This window comes from Epargyreus clarus, unplaced genomic scaffold (assembly GCF_041222505.1).
Source record: "Epargyreus clarus isolate Ecla_fem2 unplaced genomic scaffold, WU_Ecla_fem_2.2 ptg000033l, whole genome shotgun sequence".
Taxonomy (NCBI): Eukaryota; Metazoa; Arthropoda; class Insecta; order Lepidoptera; family Hesperiidae; genus Epargyreus; species Epargyreus clarus.
The window spans coordinates 2,275,660-2,291,080 of NW_027332238.1; the positions used below are offsets into that span (position 1 = coordinate 2,275,660).

The window sequence follows — 15,421 nt, forward strand, 5'->3', positions numbered from 1 at the left end:
GTTTAATCTTAACATATATTATTTAATCCTTCTCTTTTTTCACAGATAAGGAACTACCCGAAGCCATATCCGAGAGGCGTGCTAGCTGGTACGTTAAAATTTATTTTGAAAAAGAAGTTACTACTAGAGATTTCATTTATTAGAGTTATTACCTAACAATTTGGTTCGAATCTGGCGGCACCACCGCACCAAAAAATGTTTGAATGTAATGCTAATATTACCATTGTTACCATTTATTTATTTCTCTTTCTTTCTCACACTCTTTCTTTTTTCATGTTCTCCTTTCTCCCTTGTTTTTCATTTTATTTTATTTCCTATTTATTATTATTTTTATTTTTTTAGTATAGTTGTACCGCCTTCAATTTTTCTGCACATCCCTAAGGTTGACTGGGAGAAAATGCTATTTAGCATTAAGTCCGCCTTTTGCACCACATTGTTTTTAACATGGTCAATAAAGAGTAAATAAATAAATTGATGCATACTATTTATCGTAAAAAATGCCTTTATTATTTATTCATTTCAAAACGCTTTTTTATCAGAGAAATTAGTTGTGTCCGCGGCTTCGCCCGCGTTTTGTGACAGTGGCGCCATTGTCATTCCAATAAAGGTGCAAATTTTCAGTTATATGTATATCGTGTTATTTTTAAAACACGGGCGAAGCGTCGATCACTACTAGTATATTATGAAAAAATGAGTATATTTTATTATATATTTGTACCCAGGTTGACTACTAAGCCTCTCCGCAAGCCGCTAGTATCGAACCCGGACACCGCGGAGAACTCGATCCGCGAGCTGGCCGTGCGCTCGGACCGCTCCTCGCAGGACAAGGAGAACATCGACAACTTGTCTGGTAAGAACTTTGTGTGTAGCAGAGCCCGTGCCAAACTTCTGTTCCGCTCCGAATATAGAAGCGAGTTGCGTCGCAATAGTAAATTGTAGTTAGTGTGCGCGAACGTTACGGAGTATATGCTAATTGAACCTGCGCGCGACAACCTCAGAGCGGACTAGAAGTTTGGCACGGACTTGGCATAAGTGTCTGCTGCCGTATGGACATCTGTAATCAACCCCAGGTAAGATTAGATTCTTATCTGAGATCGGTAACAGATAAGCCACTATCCCTGAGGACTAAGCTGGAACGCCTCGGATAAGTATGTCTCCCTTACCACATTTCAAACCAGAACACAGCAGCGCTAAACTGCTGTAATAACAGAAATAGGTGTGACGATGGTGCCACCGGAGTCGAACCATAAGGATGTCCATGGGCGGCAGTAGCCACCTACCATCAGGTGGACTGCATGCTCGTCCGTTACTTCTATATTATAAAAAAAAATACTAATGTTATGTCACTGTCGTATGGACATGTGTAACCAATTCCATATAGAGCAGGTTCTACCTGAAGCCGATCACATGTAAGTCATATGTAAGTCAGTACATCCACACCCGCACACTAGCACTAAACTGCTTCACGATACACATAGGTGTGGTGGTACCGTATCAGTTGAACTACATTAGTTCTACGTTTACTATCCACCTCTTAATCTATGGAAACTAGTATCTAAGTCCTTTAACCTTTTAATCCTAATGGCCTAACCCTTTTGTACCTACCCCCACCCTATCCCTACAACTACCCGCTCCTCCCCAGCCGGTCTGCACTTCTGCGCTCATCGCTCGGGACACGCGGCGTGCTCGCCGTGCGAGAAAATCGCACATCAGATACGAGGCGTATACGGTACTGTTATACTGGATGGCTAGGCGGATGGTTGAATGGATTGTATGTAGACGTGATCCATAGTAGGATAATTAGTTTGTTGGTTATTTGGATAGTATCCAGTCGTATTTGTGGTATTTATTGGAGACGATAGTGGATCTGATAGCTGTAGAGTAATCTTTAGTTATACCATGTCCATTAGATAGTTTATCAAAGTTTTATTAAATAGATGAAAAGTTTCATAGGATGCAAAATGCGAACTACTACATTAACAAAATAAAAAAATAAGAATTCAAAAAAATATTTTACAACGAGTTATATAATGCGTCGGGATGCAGCAGCCAGGATACAGAAAGACCGAATTACTTAAGTATATGTATTTAATCAAAACAGAATATTACATGTTTTGGATTAAATCTAACCTAAATTACAACTAACTATCCTAAGTGACTTGCTGGGGCAATGTTAGCACCCAGAGTGAATTCCCACGTTGGGGACTATACGATGGAAACGGAGCGGTGGTGCGGAGTCAGCGTTCCCAAATATACAAAGTTTTTTTTTTATTTCATTACTCAGTTATGTATTTTAAAAGGATGTGTTAGTTTTAATAAATTTCTTTAGAAAGAAAGAAAGAAAGAAACATTTTATTTGGATAATTGCAACACAAATTAAATAACAGAAAGAAAATTAAAAAATAAATTAGGTGCCTGACATATTTTTTTTTATAAGAATGGGACCATTATAACAAGTGTTTGTAGTGAGATTTATTTTATATTTGTAAACAAAAAATGTAATATTTGTCGACAGTGTCCGAAGAGGAGAATGTGTCAGCCCGGGAGTCGACCCCGCACCCCGCCGGCGTGAAGCTGACCAGACCCGGCTACTACACCATACCGTCCTTGGAGGAGATGATTAGTGAGTACTATTGATTTACAATTATGATGGTGAAAATTTTACTTATTTTTATGATCGAGTAGCAGACGAGCATGCAGTCCACCTGATGGTAAGTGGCTACTGCCGTCCATGGACATCTGTAATCAACCCCAGATAGGATTAGTATCCTAATAATATTCCTAAGTCAATAATTAGGTCCTAATAGGTCGACCACAGTCCTCAGAGGTAGCGGCGCATCTGTGGCCGACCTCAGATAGGAAACTGATCTTATCTGGGGTTGAGTACAGATGTCTATACAGCAGTAGCTTACCATCAAGTGGACTGCATGCTCGTCGGCTACGCCTATGTTATAAATAAGTATTATAGTTAAAAAACTAAAAACCATGCTTAAATCGCACAAGGGAAATCGTTAATAATGATTTCTAACAAACCTGATGAGGAGAATGGGATAAAATTATTTAAATCGTGTATTGTCATCGATTCTTGATAATAGTTCAAAAATTTAAATTAATCGCACCGTTCGAGGTGGTTAAAAATTGAGTTCAAAGATTCCGTTACACACATACATACAGGTCAAGCTAATAAAAGCGTGGTAAAAAAAATGATTTTAATATGAATACTTTCTCAAATGCCTTTGTTAAGCTTAACATCAGACAGATTGGTTATTGACAACGATCTTTAATGTACACTTTCGTTCGCAGATTACATGAAACCCGACGGCACGTGTGTCGTGCCGCACCTGACCGTGGGGCGCAGGAACTACGGGAACGTGTTCTACGACTGCGAGATAGACGTCGCCGGGATGGACCTGGACGCGCTGGGTGAGTGGGGGATTGGTGGATGGATTGGTCCGTGGATTGATGGAAAAGACTGTAGATTGATGGGTGTAGACGGATGAGTCGATTCATCGGTGGATTGATGACTTAAACTGATGGATTGATCTGTGGATTGGTGGTCGATTTGATTTTTTATGAATGGATGAGTCGATTGGTCGTTGGATTGATGGATGGATTGGTTGGTGGATTGATGAAAAAATTGATAGACTGATCGATGGTTTGGTGCACGGATCGACTGATTAAAGATGTATGAGTCGATTGGTTGCTAGATTGATGGATGGATTGGTGGATTGTTCCGTGGATTGGTGGTTGGGATGATTGGTTACGGATCAATGAGTCAGATTACATGAAACCCGACGGCACGTGCGTAGTGCCGCACCTGACCGTGGGGCGCAGGAACTACGGGAACGTGTTCTACGACTGCGAGATAGACGTCGCAGGGATGGACCTGGACGCGCTGGGTGAGTGGGGGGATTGGGTGCTGAATTGATGTATTGATCTTTGGATTGGTGGATGGGCCGATTGCTTATGAACTGATGGAATGGTGGATTGGTGGGTGGATTGATAGGTCGATTGGTTATGGACGGACGAGTGGATTGATTGGTGGATTGGTGGTTCATGCGATTGGTTATGGATAGATGAATCGATTGGTTCATGGATTGATGACTAAACTGTTGATTTTTTGGTGGATTGGTGTATGATTCGATTAGTTATGAATCGATGTGTCGATTGGTCAGTGGATTGGTGAATGGATTGAAGCATTTACTGGTGGATTGGCGGTTTGTTCTGACCCTCAGTCGCAAGAACTGCGGGAACGTGTTCTCCGACTGCGATATATACATCCCCGGGACGGACCTGGACACGCTGGGTGAGTGGCTGGATTGATTGATTGGTCGATGGATCGATGGATGGATTGGCTATATATGGATTGAAGAGTCGGTTGGTCGGTGGATTGACGGATGGATTGATGACTAAACTGAGGGATTGAATGGTGGTTGATTCGACTTGTTATGGAGGGATGAGTCGATTAGTTAGTGGATTGATGAATGAATTGGTGCATTGATCGGTGGTTTGGTGGATGATTCGGTTGGTCATAAATGTATGGATTGATTGGTCGGTGGATTGGTGGATGGATTGATGCGTTTACTGGTGGATTGGCAGTTAGTTCTGAATGTCGGTCGCTAAAACTACGGGAATGTGTTCTACGACTGCGAGATAGACGTCGCCGGAATGGACCTGGACGCGCTGGGTGAGTGGATGGATTGATGGATGGATTGGTCCGTGGATTGATGGAAAAATTGGTGGATTGATCGATGGTTCGGCGCACGGGTCGATGGACGGATTGATGGATTTTTCGATGGATTGGTGGACGGATCAATTATTATGGACTGGATGGTTGATTGGCCGGTGGATTGACGGATGGATGAATTTGGTTCTTAGGTCTGAACATGCGAGGTGACGTGACAAATAGGTGACAGATGGATGAATTGTTCGATTGATTATTAGATTCATCGAGGGGTTGAGGTATTGCTTAGTGGATTGATGAAAGGTTGGGTGAATAAATGGAATAGTTAATGTGTTGATCGATTGATTGATGGATTTATGGAAACATGGTTGGATTTGTCGATGGATAGATGGATGGCAAGATGAATTTGATCATAGGTTTGATGATAACGTTTTATTGTTTTCTCTCTCCCACAGTGCATTTCCTAAACAAGGAGGTGATAGTGTATCCTACGGACGCGGAGAAACCGCCCGTCGGCAACGGGCTGAACAGACGGGCGGTTGTGACGCTCGACCGCGTTTGGCCGCGGGACAAGGCGGAGAGGCGGCCGATCACAGAGCCGGACAGGTGAGTGGGGGGAGGGGGGGAGTGAAGGGTGGGGGACGAAGTTTAGAGTTGGTACGAAATTACGGGGACGAGGTTTTAGGTCGGTCCGAAGTTTCGGATTAATCTGATATTTCCGGAACGAAGTTTTAGATTGATCCGAAGTTTCGGGGACTAAGTTTCTAACTATAAACACTATCCAATTGACTTCGAAACTAAAATACATGCATCCAAATGCAAAACCCTTCCCCCTTTCGAAGACTGTTAATTAAGTCGTAGTTAGTAATTTCTGTGTCATACATCTAATATATAAAATTCTCGTGTCACAGTTTTCGTTGCCATACTCCTCCTAAACGGCTTGACCGATTTTGATGAAATTTTTTGTGCTTATCCGGTATCTATGAGAATCGGCCAACATCTATTTTTCATCCCCCTAAATGATAAGGGTTGTTCACCCTTAACATTTTTCGGGTCAGCTAGTTTTGTTATAGTTTTATCTAATACATGTAGTTTATGGTGTTTTAAATTTATAGTCCGCGCAAAACTGCTAGTCCGCTCTGAATATAGAAATGAATCGCGTCGCCATAGCACATTGCATGACTACACCAGCTCGCAACAACTTCAGAGCGGACTAGCTGTGTGGCGCGGATTGTAACAATCGTTTTTGGTACAGGCTTCTGAAGATGGACTACGAGGGCAAGCTTCGTCGAGCGTGCGACAAACATGATACCAAGTTCATAGAGTACCGGCCGCAGACCGGCAGCTGGGTGTTCCGGGTGAGTGTTCGTGTATTGGGGGTTGGGGGATCTCACCCCCCTCCCCCTTTAAACAATACCACCCTTAAACAGTGCCCCCTTAAATAGTAAGATTACCCCCCCCCCCCTTATAAAGTAACGCCCCTGCAAGATTACCCCCCCCCATTTAAACAATAACCCTCCAGCAAGATTACGCCCCCTTAAATAATACCCCCTCCAAAACTATCCATCCTTAAAACATGACACCAAGTTCATAGAGTACCGCCCGCAGACCGGCAGCTGGGTGTTCCGGGTGAGTGTTCGTGTGTTGGGGGTTGGGGGATCTCACCCCCCGTCCCCCTTTAAGCAATATCCCCCTCCCCTTCAATAATACCACCCTTAAACAGTGCCCCCTTAAAGATTACCCCCCCCCCCTTATAAAGTAACGCTCCTGCAAGATTACCCCCCCATTTAAACAATAACCCTCCAGCAAGATTACGCCCCCTTAAATAATACCCCCTCCAAAACTATCCATCCTTAAAACATGACACCAAGTTCATAGAGTACCGCCCGCAGACCGGCAGCTGGGTGTTCCGGGTGAGTGTTCGTGTGTTGGGGGTTGGGGGATCTCACCCCCCGTCCCCCTTTAAGCAATATCCCCCTCCCCTTCAATAATACCACCCTTAAACAGTGCCCCCTTAAAGATTACCCCCCCCCCCCCCTTATAAAGTAACGCTCCTGCAAGATTACCCCCCCATTTAAACAATAACCCTCCAGCAAGATTACGCCCCCTTAAATAATACCCCCTCCAAAACTATCCATCCTTAAAACATGACACCAAGTTCATAGAGTACCGCCCGCAGACCGGCAGCTGGGTGTTCCGGGTGAGTTGCTGTGTGGTGGGTTGGGGGACCTCCCCGTCCCCTTAAACAGTGTTCCTCTTAAACAATATCTCCAAGTTCCTAGAGTACCGCCCGCAGACTGGCGCTGGATCTTCCGGGTGAGTGCTGCTGTGTCCCCCACACAGGATCTGACCCCTCCCTACCCTTAAACAGAATCCCCCTTAAACAGTACCCCCCTTAAACAAAACCCTCCCGTAAACAGTAACCCCCCTTAACAACACCCCCTTAAACAATACCCCCATGCCCCCATAACAGTATCCATACTTAAAACATGTCACGAGGTTCATAGAGTACCGCCCGCAGACCGGCGGCTGGGTGTTCCGGGTAAGTTGCTGTGTGGGTGGTTGGGGGATCTCACCCCCCGTCCCCGTAAACAGTGTGCCTCTTAAACAATATCCCCAAGTCCACCCCCTTCCCATAAAACAGTTACCTCCCCATTACACAGTATACCCCCTTAAACAGTGTTTCCCTTATACAAATAATAATAATATAGAATTTATTGATTCTTTAATTGTTACTAAACATGTGTCATCTTAACCTAATTAAATTTAAAAATTAATTACAAATATTGATTTAATATAATTTCAATAATTTAATTTAAATTTCATTTAATACCTATTTACCCCTTATAGTATCTATCCTTAAACAGTCATCATCATCATCAGCCCATTACTGTCCCACTGCTGGGCACGGGTCTCCTCTCATAATGAGAAGGATTAGGCCATAGTCCACCGCGCTGGACAAGTGCGTATTGATAGACTTTTTTAAATTGATATTTACCCAAAGGGTAAAAACGGAACCCTGTTACTAAGACTTCGCTGTCTGTCCGTCTGTCACGGGGCTGTGTCTCTATCTCTGGAACCGTAATAGGGAGACACTTGACATTTTTACAGAAGATACATAATGACGGCCGCTATAAACAACAAACACTAAAAATAAAAAAGGTTAAAAATAAAAGTTGAAAATAAATAATGGAGAATAAATAATTAAGTAACTATGTTATTGTAATAATGTTAATGGTCCTCGTATCCAGGTGGAGCACTTCAGCAAGTACGGCCTGACGGATTCGGACGAGGAGGACGATCCGGTGCCGGACGTGCTCAAGCGGCAGCTGGTCAACCAGGCGGTGCAGAAGGCCGCCGCGCCAGGTGATTGTGATAAATATTATCAAGCACACACAGACATACATATACATACGCACGCACACACTCTCACACTCATACATACACACAGAGAGAGAGAGAGAGTCGCACACGCACACGCACGCACTACCATAAATATTTGTTTAAATGATATTATAAATTACCAACACACGCATTTACATTACACACACACACATACGCACGCAGGCACACACACACACACAAACACGTGCATGCACATACGTACACAGACATATATATACACACGCGCGCACACACTCTCACACTCACACATACAGAGAGAGAGAGAGAGAGAGTCGCACACGCACGCACTACCATAAATATGTTTTTTATATGATATTATAAATTACTTGCACACGTATTCACATTACACACACACATACACACACGCACGCAGGCACGCACACACAAACACGCACAAACACACACACACACACAGAGGGAGAGAGAGTTTCACACCCAGACGCACGCACGCATTATTTTTTGATTTGATATTATAAATTACCGCACACACATACACACACACACATGCACAGTTAGTCACAGGCCCGCAAGCCTGTATAGAGAGAGAGAGCGAGAGAGACGCACGCACACACATTTATATTTTTTTTTATTTGATATTATCAATTACACACACGCATGCACGCATACACGAGCGCACTCACATTCTAATATCGTTAAAAAATACAAAAAAAAACCATGTCAATTTGCAGCCCCGAAACAACCGGTGCCGGTGACGACGGCCGGCCTCAACTCCTCTGGGCTGGGGGGTCTGGGGGGCCTCGGAGGACCCTCCCTGGGAGGTCTGGGAGGTCTGGGGGGTCTGGGGGGCCTCGGTCCCGAAACGGAGCCCGCTTTCAGCATGCAACACGCGTCTATGAGCTCCTTGTCGCTCATGAATGGGGGGACTAAAGGTAGGGTGTATTTTGTAGTTGGAGTTATATGGGTGGCCACTCATTAATGTCAAGTAGGAATGTAATCCTATCTGGGGTTGATTACTGATGTCCGTATGGCAGTAGTCACTATCAGGTGGAAAGCATGCTCGTCTGCTAAGCCTTTGTTATATAAAAAAAAAAAAAACAAAAGATCATTATTTCGATATTGATGTAGTGAACGAGCAGTCCGCCTCAATAAGCTACTGCCATATAGACATCTGTAATCAACTTCAGATAACATTAGATTCTTACCTGAGCTCGGCCACAGTAGGAGCCATATTTAAGTCATAAGGTGGTAGAACCCTTTGTGGTTCGACTCCGGCGGCACCACCGCCACACCTATTTCTGCCTAATAACAGCAGTGTTAGGCGCTGCTGTGTTCCGGTTTGAAGGGTGTGGTAAGGGAGACAGACTTTTCCGAGGCGTTCCAGCTTAGTCCTCAGGGGTAGCGGCGCATCTGTGGCCGACCTCAGGTAGGAATATCTAATCCTATCTGGGGTTGATTACAGATGTCTGTACGGCAGTAGCCACTTACCATCAGGTGGACTGCATGCTCGTCTGCTACTCTTATATTATTAAAAAAAAATGTGAAAAATTTAACTGTGCACTTATGGTTCAATAGGTAATGGTAAAACACGTTTAAAAATAACGGTTTCTTGTATGGGGACCCCCATTTATTTTCAACTTTTTTTGTTTGTTATTAAGACAACCACTATACATACTCTGTAAAAAAAATCAAGTGTCTATCTATTACGGTTCAGGAGATAGAACTCTATGACGGACGGACATACAGCGGAGTTTTAAAATTATATTAATTAAAGCGTTTAAATGAATGGCTTCTTCTTAATAATTTTTACAGCCTTAAAGAATTTTTTGACATTTTATGAATGTATTACTATTATATTAATTAATTGCATGACTAATAATGTTTGACATTTATATAAAAAATAATAATTATGATGTGTGTATTAATCTGACAATTTGTTATTTAATATTGTAAATAATATTGGAAATATTTTTAGGCATACCTGACTGTATATTTGCACGCCTTAAAGGTAAAATAAGAGGATTGTATACTTTGCCTAAACACCTATTGTACCTTATTTAGCAAACAAAGATTATGATTATGATTATAATTTATGTTCGTATTATTTTTTCAGCATTTGAAATGGACACTACAGAGGACAATGGGGAATCGCACAGCCTGTATCCGGAGAACAGAGGTAGTTTATTTACTTTAGAATTAATTAAATTAAACTTAATAATGTTCGAAATATATATAGCCTAGTGGTTAAGAAACTCGGCCTCTTGATCGAGCGGTCCTGAGTTCAAATCACAGACGCACATCAGATTTTTTAGAGTTATGTGCGTATTAGAAGTTAATTATCGCTTGCTTAAACGGTGACGGAAAACATCGTGAGGAAACCTGCATACCTGAGAGATTTATAAAAAAAATCTCAAAGGTATGTGAAGTCTACTAATACGCACTTGTCCAGCGTGGTGGACTATGGTCTAATCCTTCTCATTCTGAGAGGAGACCCGTGCACAGCAGTGGGACAGTAATGGGTTGATGATGATGATGATGATCTTGGGATTTGAACCTCAGACACCCTGAATGAGCCGCCGAGTTTCACCGTGTTATCACTGCTTAACTATATAGTTGTTAAAAATCAATATTTATAGTTTTTAAAAATCAATCTGTCATATTTTTGGCTATCCGTGTCATGTGATCAGAAGACAATGTGTAGTAGTAAATGTCGATCTGTGATAGGCAAAACATCGGATAGATGGTTTATTAATAATGGGTATTTCTCGCAGCGTTCGGTGTGAAGAGTCCGACCACCGAGCTGGCGAGGTTGGAGAACCGGCACAGTCACAGCGTTCAGCTCATGAAGGCATCCCTCTACGCTGACACAGGTAAGATGTTTATAGGTGATATGCATGTAGAAACGTAGGGTTTAGTGGAATTTGAGGAACATTAATATAAAAAGCCAGAAGTACCGATGAAAATGTAATGACAACGTTTGAAGGGAGTAATGACATTCCAAAAACATTCCAAAATCAACAACTACTTACGAATTAAAAATTTATTAAAAAAACCTTTTCCCACGGATTAAATTGTGAATCTAAATCATTCTCAAGTCCCCTTGAACACACACAACAAATTTTTTCGGAACAGTCGTTTAGGAGGAGTTCAGTGACATACACACGCGCATAAGAAATATAAAGATATTTTAACTTCGTGACCAGAAATGGAGGAGGACATGTCGCTGTCGAGCGGTGACCAGCAGGTCCCGGCGGCGACGGTGCGCTCCGCCACACTGACCACCGAGCCACCGCCTCCGGAGCGCCAAGAGCACACCGCCGCGACGGTGGCCACCGATACGCGGACCGACGGTGAGATTGAGATTTACATCATCAACCCGGTATTGTCCACTGCTGGGCACGGGTCTCTTCTCAGAATGAGAAGGATTAGGCCATAGTCCACCGCGCTGGACAAGTGCGTATTGGTAGACTTCACATACCTTTGAAAACCCTTATTTTAAGATTTCTCAGGTATGCAGGTATCCTCACGATGTTTTCCTTCAACGTTAGAGCGTTTGCTAAAGTTCTGCCAGGCCAAGATGTGTCATGAAATATGTGCATTTTCCATTTGTTAAATTATTCACGCCTAGTATAGATATATTTTAAACTGTTTTAAGAATATAACATAAAAAAAGTAATTAGCAAGCTTGTAGTTCACCTGATGGTAAGTGACCACTGCTGCGTATGGTCATCTGTGATCAAACAATAACATATTAGATAGACATAAGTGTGACGGTGTTGCCCCTGGAATCGAACCGCATGGTCATCTATAAATATTCAATTGTAAGTAGAATTGAATATCTGAGGGCTAAGTATTTATGAAGGTGGTAGAACCCTTTGTGGTTCGACTCCGGCGGCACCACCGCCACACCTATTTCTACCTAATAACAGCAGTGCTAGGCGCTGCTGTGTTCCGGTATGAAGGGTGTGGTAAGGGAGACAGACTTTTCCGAGGCGTTCCAGCTTAGTCCACAGGGGTACCGCGCATCTGTGGCTGACCTCAGGTAGTAATATCTAATCCTATCTAGGATTAATTACAGATGTCCATGGGCGGCAGTAGCCACTTACCATCAGGTGGATTGCATGCTCGTCTGCTACTCCTATAATATAAAAAAAAAGAAAAAAAAATTGTTCCTTTATTTATAAAATACTTAAGATTTATTTACAAACAAAGAAATATTAACATTTTATAACTTCTAATTAAATTAAAATTAAATAAAAATATTTAAAATTAAATAACAAATTTAACTTATAAAATAAAGATGTCGTCCAAAACCCCCACTTGTGGCATAGTGCCCAGAACGCTGGCAGCTGGGCTAAGTTTAAGTCTCTCTTACCACACTTGAAACCGGAACACAGCAGCGCCAAGCACTGCTGTTATAACAGAAACAGGTGTGGCGGTGGTGCCGCCGGAGTCGAACCACAAAGGGTTCTACCAACTTTTTTTTTTTTAAAATATATTAGAGTAGCAGACGAGCATGCAGTCCACCTGATGGTAAGTGGCTACTGCCGCCCATGGACATCTGTAATCAACCCCAGATAGGATTAGATGTTCCTACCTGAGATCGGCCGCAGATGCGCCGCTACCCCTGAGGACTAAGCTGGAACGCCTCGGAAAAGTCTTTAACTTTAGCATGTAATAACTTTTATATTTATTTACAGAAGTCGTGATGCGTCCCCTCATAGTGAGACCGCATACAATCGTTCTCAAGTATCACAGGAAAATACCACCCTTCAAACATACTATAGCTGGTGAGTTGTATTCATTTAAAATATTATTGATTACTAGCTGATCCGGTTAACGTTGTGTTGCCATATAAATAAAAAATGTTAAGGGTCAACAACCCTTATCACTTAGGTATGAAAAATAGATAGTACCCGATTCTCAGACCTACTGAATATGCATATAAAATTTGGTGTAAATCGGTAAAGCCGTTTCGGAGGAGTACGGTAACTAACATTGTGACACGTTTTTTAAGTTAATATCTCTATTTGGCAACCTGCGTGGCGGAGCGGTCACCATACCGGTCTGACGAGTAGAGGGTCCCGGGTTTGATCCCCGGCCAGACAGACTTATGAATTATGAATTTGCATTTGCACCCACGACAGGGAATCCTAGTGTGGGACTGTTGTTTTTTTTTAGATATTTGGTAAGATTAACAAGTCGTTTTTTTTTACAAAAAGCCGACAGATAAAAATCGACACCATGGAGTTGGCTACAAAATATTGCAAAAACAAAAGCAGAAAAACACATTCCCGTAATAGAATATGTTTTTTTCTAATAAATATTCCTTGGTTCGAAAAAAAGTACAATGAAAGGTTTCTGATACACGTATGTAAATAAATAATACAATTATTTTCCCAAAACCTGTCAAATCATCATCATCATCATCATGTATTATCAAAAATCGATGACAATACACAGGATCCGCAGGATTAAAGGTCTTTCTTGTGCGGTTTTTTCGTGATATATATTTTTTTAAACTATTTTTATTTTATTCCAGGTCGTCTAGACGCCGCATGCGTCGCGGACATGTCGGTGAGTCGCGCTCGCCACAGCCGCGTCGGGTTCGGTCCCGGCGGGGTCATTGTGTTCCCTACGACTTACGATTCTATTACTCACCTGCCTAAAAGTTAGTGGATTTTATATATTTAAACTAATATTTTCTTTTTTTTTTTATAATATAAGGGTAGCAGACTAGCATGCAGTCCACCTGATGTTAAGTGGCTACTGCCGCCCATGGACATCCGTAATCAACCCCAGATGGGATTAGATATTCCTACCTGAGGTCGGCCACAGATGCGCCGCTACCCCTGAGGACTAAGCTGGAACGCCTCGGAAAAGTCTGTCTCCCTTACCAAAGGGATAATATACTATAGGGTGAATTTTTCTAGTGCTTAGATGGATAATTAGAAACTATAAGAAATAGCGAAAATGTTGAAAGGAGTTACGGGGGATGATTTTGATAAAAAAAGCTTAAAAATTGATAATTACATTTCTTACAATTAGTATTTTTTTAGTCTAGATTCAATCCAGTTCATTTTCGAAAAAATACACCGCATATATTGCGGCTTCGTATAATGTCTCTAGTAAGGATAAAATTCATATGAATTTATACGAATTGGAAACTAAGCGATATTTAGAAATATTTTATCTTCTTACATTTCGTTTTTTCTTGTCGAGTTCTAAGAGAACCCATCGTTACATTGTCGCGCCACGGAAACAGCAATATCCCTAATTCAAAGTACCCACGACACAGGGACTCCTAGACTGGGTCTGTGAGTGTAGAAAGCGTCTTTTATGAAGAAAATCATCATCAATCATCATCAACGAGTAGATCTCTAAAATAATAAATCTATAAATCTCTCAGGTGTGCAGGTTTCCTCACGGTGTTTTACGTTCACCGTTTAGCAAGCGATAATTAATTTCAAATACGCACATAACTTTGAAAATAAAAAGTGCGATTGCTTGGGATTTGAACCTCGGAACCCTCGATCGGGAGGCCGAGTTTCTTAAAGCAGCTATCACTGCTGCAAGATGAAAATATGATTAATTAAATGTTTGTTTTGTTTCCAGCTGCCGATCTATCCACGTTGGGCCATTACGTCCGCGGTCGTGGCGAGGACGATTGGAGCGAGGCGGTGGTGACCAGGATGACCATCGGACACCAAGCCAACGGCGTACAGGTATCTGATCATGAGCCATTATTGTCCCACTGCTGGACAAGTCTCAGAGTGGGGTCTCAGCTGGTATCTAATACTGTCAACCTATTGTTCTCCCAATGATTTTTTATAACGTAGGAGTAGCATGCGAGCATGCGGTCCAATTGATTGTAAGTGGCTAGTGCCGCCCATGGACATCTGTAAAAATGCCGAATAGACAGACATCTGCAATCAACCCCAAATAGAATAAGATTCCTACCTGAGGTCGGCCACAGATGCGCCGCTACCCCTGAGGACTAAGCAAGAATTCCTGGGAGAAATATCTCCCTTACCACACTTCAAACCATAACACAGCAGCGCTTAACACTGCTGTTATAACAGAAATAGGTGTGTCTTCTATGTTCCAAACACAAAAGTCTCTATCAACCTTAGAAATAATCATTTTACTAAAATCACGACTCGATGGCAAAGCGGTCTGACGCGCAGAGGGTCCTAGATTCGATCCCGGCCAGACGTATTTCTAAATGATGAACTTAGATTTCAGTTTCTGGGTCTGGGTGTTTGTGTATTTGTCTATGTGTGTGTCTATAGCGCTCACGATACAGGGAATCCTAGTGTGGGGCTGTGAGTGTAGAAAGCGCTTTTTTTTTTAAATATGATTATAATTGTGTTA

General features: G+C 42.3%; 1 protein-coding gene across 4 annotated transcripts in view; it reads left to right on the top strand.

The window, feature by feature from the left end:
* Nup98-96 (nuclear pore complex protein Nup98-96) overlaps positions 1-15,421 on the top strand; it is a 71,316-nt gene that overhangs the window by 32,169 nt on the left and 23,726 nt on the right. For all 4 annotated transcript variants that reach the window (XM_073090929.1, XM_073090930.1, XM_073090932.1 and 1 more), the window contains exons 21-34: positions 46-88; positions 723-850; positions 2,516-2,623; positions 3,304-3,423; positions 5,140-5,290; positions 5,940-6,042; positions 7,936-8,050; positions 8,779-8,979; positions 10,161-10,223; positions 10,819-10,917; positions 11,251-11,397; positions 12,748-12,837; positions 13,590-13,718; positions 14,663-14,772. In XM_073090929.1, coding sequence (XP_072947030.1) covers positions 46-88; positions 723-850; positions 2,516-2,623; positions 3,304-3,423; positions 5,140-5,290; positions 5,940-6,042; positions 7,936-8,050; positions 8,779-8,979; positions 10,161-10,223; positions 10,819-10,917; positions 11,251-11,397; positions 12,748-12,837; positions 13,590-13,718; positions 14,663-14,772 — 1,607 coding nt within the window. The remainder of the gene's footprint in view (positions 1-45; positions 89-722; positions 851-2,515; positions 2,624-3,303; positions 3,424-5,139; positions 5,291-5,939; positions 6,043-7,935; positions 8,051-8,778; positions 8,980-10,160; positions 10,224-10,818; positions 10,918-11,250; positions 11,398-12,747; positions 12,838-13,589; positions 13,719-14,662; positions 14,773-15,421) is intronic.